Below are 5,657 nucleotides of genomic sequence, written 5' to 3' on the forward strand. Positions count from 1 at the left end.
GAGATGACTAGATCAATTCACAAATAACTCAGAAAAGCAATGCAGAGGAGAAAAAAAATGTAAATTGTCAATAAACATGAAACTATTTTTAAGATTCACTAGCAATAGATTAAATGAAAACTGAAAAAATAACCAACTAGGAGACATGACTCTCCGTCAAAAAATTGTCCAAAATGATCAATGTCGATAAGGATGTGCTGAAACTGACACTGACATCTTGGGAGGTATGCACACCAGTTTTATCTTTCAGGAAGGCAGTCTGGCACAAGGGGATAATTACATGGAAATGGAATTGTGCATCACAGAGGTTTCAATTCCAGACTTTTAAAATATAATACATACAAAAAACTGCAAATAAAATCCCCAGAGGCTTGTTTCCTCAGAATTCTTCTATGTATGTGCCCATAAGTGAGGTAGACCTACTTATAAATAAGTAAATTATGAGTAAAATAAGTACATTATAAGCAATATGGTATATAAATGGCAAACCAACTAGGCCACAGCATGTTTCTGTTAGGAGAGCTCAGACTAAGGCACTTCACAGCAGAGTCTTTTCTGGGAATGACCTCTTATGAACCTCAAGACTCACGGTTTGCTCTTGGAAAAGTTTGCCCTTAATCAAATTGTTTCTTCTCTCTCACAAACTGAAACTGAGCCCCTCTAAAATTGAGTTCCCTTTGTGAGTTTCTGATTAATCTCTCTACTCAAAACTTTATTCCCTTGTTTGCCTCTTCTGACCTCAATCCTGTGCTAACTGAACACTAATCAAACAGAATCAGATGACTAAAATTGCTATTGTCTATAACATCATTAATGTACTAAAATTGCTGTTGTAGATATCATCATTAACACACAAAATCAGGTTGTTTCTCCAGAGCAGGATGAGCTCACAGATCCCCCAGGTGCCTAGAGAATTGTAAACTGGAAACATCCTGACTTCCACAACTATGATTAAGAGATGTCACAAGATGATGGTTAATCCCAACTTCTTTTTTCTTCTTTAAAAACACTCCCAACTCAAAGGCCAAGTTGGAGCAGATCTGAGGCTTGTCTCCCACTCCCTTGCTTGGCACCCTGCAATAAACCCTTACTTTATTGCAAACATCAGCTGTCAGAGTCTGGCTTTCGGTGCTGTAGTCACAGGAGCTCTTGCTCAATAACAAAGCCACATGCAGGTGACTTAAAAGTTATGTTGAAGGTAACGCTGAAGACTGTTACAGGCTTAGCAAATCAGGTATTACTTATTTATTGTTTATAAAACACTGGAGAGCTAATATTTGATGATCAGCTTTACAAAGCCTTTTGGAAGTGGGAAAGACTGGAGCTAAGGGAACCAAGGAGGAGGATTAATTAGAAAACGTGGAGCCAGAAAAAAAGTGTCTGCTGGAACAGAAAGGACAGGAATAACTTCAAGAGCTATTTCCAGGATAGAATGAATAAAACTTAATGATGGATTCGGATGGTGGTGATGGGGAAGGGATGTATAGGTAGACATTAAATCAAAAGCCTTATTGAAATCAGCTAGAAACAATGGGGATGAAGGTCCTCAACTGTGATCTCAATGAGTGAAGTCCCAAAAGTTCTATCCCCTTCAACCATTTCCAGCCGCCAGCAGCAACCACTGCTTCCCTCAATGTCACTTTTCCACCAGTCACCTCCACTGGGGCTTTTTACCTATATCTTCCAGTAGTTTCACCTCCTTAAATTCACTCAATTAATCAGCTCAGTGAGCCTTCATCATGATCTCCCATTTTAACATTCCCAGTCTCTGAGCTGTCATTCACCATATTTCTACTTCGCCCTTAGAAGGAAAGGAAACCACCTAGTTTTCTGTGTTTTGTGAGGGTCACAGGCTGGGAAATTACCTTATCAGTACTTGTTTAAATTTAGTTCCAGGACTTTGGTGGCTCAAGGATGAGGGGAAGCATGGATGGGGGTGGAGGGAAGGGCAGATGACCAGCAGGGGTTGGGTGCAGGGTGGGGTACCAGTCTTCAGATTGGTGGGGTCGAGCAAAGGAACCACCAGTGGAAGGCTGTGAGGGAAGGGCATGGTTGTAGGGGTGATGGAAGCAGGTCATTGGGGGAGGTGGTGTTGGGTAGGAGTAGGGGCAAGCAGGGCGCTCAGGCAAGAAACCGGAGAAGGTGGCAGGAGACAGATGGGCCAGTGGCTGGAGCAGTGACCGCTCTTGCTTCTTCTGCTTAGCTCTGCGGTTCTGGAACCAGACCTGAGGAGGAGGGAGAATAGCCACATTAGAGCCCCTCTCTCAAATAGGTGGCATTGTCATATGCATCTACAGACTGGTACAGAGCATAAGACACCCCCACATCCCCAGAGGAAGTAAAGCTCTTGCAGAAGGCATAGCTGAACCAGGACTAGTGACAAAGCAAGACCCACACCATTCCCCCAATCCATATCTAAATTTGCCCTGCTACAACTTTGGGTGAGTAAGAAATGTCAACTTGTAAAAAGAAAGAGATAAACATGACACAGTGGCATTTCACCTCCACAGAGAATGGGAAATTTCCTCTAGGGTTATTAGAGACTAAGACTATGGATGAGTTTAATTGTTACAGACCAGGTTAGATTTAGGGTACAGTTTATTCTTAAGATTAAGTAACTCTATGGTTAGAATTGAGCAAGCATCAGGTTGAGTTTCAAGACCATGGTTAGGGACAAGGTTACATACGTGTGTGAATAGTTAGGATTGAATTTCTGTTGGAGTTCACATCACTGTTAAGGTTGGAGTTTGACATTGAAATTCAAGTTAGATTAGGTTAGCCCCAAGGTTAAACTCCAGTGAAATTCCTGACGTAGATGAGGTTATGCTGACTGTTGGGTAAGACTCTGTTCTGGTGAACATTTGGGTTAGGGTTATAGTGCCCTGAGAATTTATGCCCCAGTAGTTCCCAATCACCGAATCTGCATTTCTTCAGGGGATGGTGGGCGGAGGATCCTGGGCCATCACCTGGATTCTGGCCTCGCTGAGACCTGTGTCCTGGGCCAGGCCTTCTCGGGCCCAAATGTCAGGGTAGCAGTTCCTCCAAAAAGCTGACTCCAGCTGTTCCAAGTGCGCTGGACTGAAGGTGGTGCATTGGCGGCGCCAGGAGTGTGGGCGACCCCTCTGTTCTCCTTGTGAGCAAAGACTTGGTCTCCCCACTCGTACACCAGAGAGGTTCCTGCAGGGCTGAGTGCTCATGTCTGAGAAGGAGGGTGGAGGAGAATTTGTTGCCGCATGGATCCACCCATCCATCCCAGACCACATATGCTGGAACCCCCAGATTCTACTAGGACCCAGTGTATTGCTCATATACTCTGCCCTGACCAGAAATTCTTCAGCTTTCAGAATTAGCTGAATCCAGCTCAGCCTTGGCCCTGCTTCACTTCTGATTCCCTTAACCCATGCTGCCCCCTCCACATGAAGTCTGCCCCTCAGTCTCACTTGTCCTAGGCACTCACGCTCCCTCTGCCTCACTTCTGCACCTTGTGCCCACTCCCCATTACACTCCCCCAGATTCATCCCCATGTAAGGCATGCCCCTCCATAGCCTTTCATCTCTCTCAGCACACATACCACCTTCCTGGGTCTCACCCTGTGGATCTCCTATTCGCTCTGACAACCTAACAAACTGCCCAGGTCTCTGTCTAAGACCCCTATGACTTGCTCCCTGCTCTCATGGTTCACATGCAACTTAAACCTTTATATTGTTCCCATTGTCCTATTCCCTCCACCTGGGAAGATGAAACATTCCTCACTCTTCTGCTCAGACACACCCTCCTCACACATACATTTCATCTTCTCCCCTATCCCAGTCCTGGCCTGGCCACCAGGCTGCAGGAACCTGAGCTCATGGGAAAGGCCTGCCTCTTCTCCCTACAGACTCACTAAGCCCCCACACTAATTAGTCTGAGAGCCAGCTGGGGAATAGAGAACAGGAGCAAAAGGAAACACCTGGGAGGCACACACTGAGAAAAGATATCTGGATTGAGGATCCCAACCCCATGGGGACCCAGGTGGTAGTCCCTACCCCGTGCTCACTGTCCACCTTAGCCCCCTGCTCTCCTCAGATCCAAAGCCCTGGCCCCTCCAACTCTCTTCCTTGGAGAAAGCAGTGCAGTGAGCAAACTCTGAGGTCAGGAGTGAGGAGACAGCTTTTAGCTCAGCCTCTGCCGCCTCCTCATCCGTAACGGTCTCAGTGTGCCACTCTGTAAAGCAAAGGAGTTGTATCAGCCCATGTGTATTAAGATTCCCTTGTTTTTAACATTCTAGGATTCTGGTTTTTTATTTCTCCTCTTCACTTTCCTCGTGATGAACCATCGCCCCATGGAGCCTGGGCATGGAGCATGCACACCTGCTGTCTCCTCAGGACCACCCCAGAGATTCACTCACCCACCGTGGAGGTCAAAGTCCCAGCGGCTGCAAAGCCCTCGGGCCAGAGACTGCTGCAAACTCGCCCCTTCTTTTGTTTACCCTGCTCACTCTTCCCTTCTGCATCCATGGCTCACAACAAAGACCAAAGACAGCTCAGTCTCATGTCCCTGATTCTGGATCAGTCTTTCTCTGTTTCTGTTCCCCTCTATGCCTTGTATTTCACTGCTTTCCCCCTGTTTATACCTCTCTCTGAATCTCTCTCCCTGTGTAGATATAGATAGATAGACCTTTTTCTCTCTCTCCTTTTTTCTAACTTTTATTTCAATTTCTAATTCCCCATTCCTTTGCTTGAGTATCATCTCATTCTGCCTTGCCCTCACCCTGTTTCTCTTTTATAGTCTGCACTTTTCTCCGCCTGCACCTTCTCTCTCTGGGATGCCGTTCTCTCCTTTTGCTCTCAGATGCCTACTTTCCCAGCTTGCAATCCCACACTAACTCTTTCTCCCTGAGCCTTGGAGGAGTGACCTGTTCCTCACCCCTGTGAGCCCATCCAATCATTGCCTGGTCGCCAGAGCCCCCATCATCAGGGGAGGATCACAAGCCAGATGAGGGAAGGTGCTCTGTTGGAGAGTCTAGGGACTGGGGCCAAGAGCTCATACTCCCGGAGGACCAAATTCTTTTGTCCTGTTAAATCCCCTCCTGGGAGCAGGCAGGGGAAGGAAGAGAAAATGCATTCCTCCTGAGACTCCTCCTCAGAACCTCATCATGAGGGGAGAGGGAGAGGGAGAGTTTGTGCAAATGGAGATGAGGAGTAGGGCCTGCCTTGTGTCTCAGTATGTGGGTGATTCCCACAGGCTTCTTTCCATGAAACTAAAAAACTAAAAACACAAGTACATTCTGGCCCCTCCTAAATATCCTGATTCTCAGAATACACTGGACACCCCGTCAGGACAACCTGAACCATAGGCTGAGTCTCCAGGACACCATACTTCTCAAGTACTTTCTGTTTTCTTCCCCCAAATGTCACCTCCTCATTCACTCAGAACCCCACAGGACTCCCTGACCCTCCAAGGTCATCCAGACCATCAGAGAACACTTACCCTCAAGAGCATCTGTATTCCAGGTGCATCCTTATCTCCCTGGACCTCAGGTCTCTGCAGAAGACTGAGATTCCCATGACATCCCGACATTCTGATTCTTCAAGGAAACCCTGACATACCCAGCATTGCTGAGCAGTCAGGACACCCTGACACACGCAGTACTCTGCTTCTTGAGATTACATAGATCT

At 46.7% G+C, this 5,657-nt stretch overlaps 1 protein-coding gene across 1 annotated transcript; it reads right to left on the reverse strand.

Annotated features, from left to right (window-relative positions):
• Positions 1-1,886: 1,886 nt before the first annotated feature.
• On the reverse strand, positions 1,887-4,753 carry LOC308609917 (homeobox protein prophet of Pit-1-like; the record flags this gene model as incomplete). The annotated part of the gene is made up of 3 exons (XM_081259194.1): positions 4,388-4,753; positions 2,967-3,199; positions 1,887-2,225 (listed from the first exon to the last, which is right to left on the reverse strand). The coding sequence occupies exons 1-3, from the start codon at positions 4,494-4,496 to the stop codon at positions 1,887-1,889; spliced, it is 681 nt and encodes a 226-aa protein (XP_081115320.1). The 5' UTR covers positions 4,497-4,753.
• Between the last annotated feature and the right edge of the window lie 904 nt (positions 4,754-5,657).

The sequence above is a fragment of the Mesoplodon bidens genome (assembly GCF_964165515.1).
Source record: "Mesoplodon bidens genome assembly, contig: HAP1_SCAFFOLD_92, whole genome shotgun sequence".
Taxonomy (NCBI): domain Eukaryota; kingdom Metazoa; phylum Chordata; class Mammalia; order Artiodactyla; family Ziphiidae; genus Mesoplodon; species Mesoplodon bidens.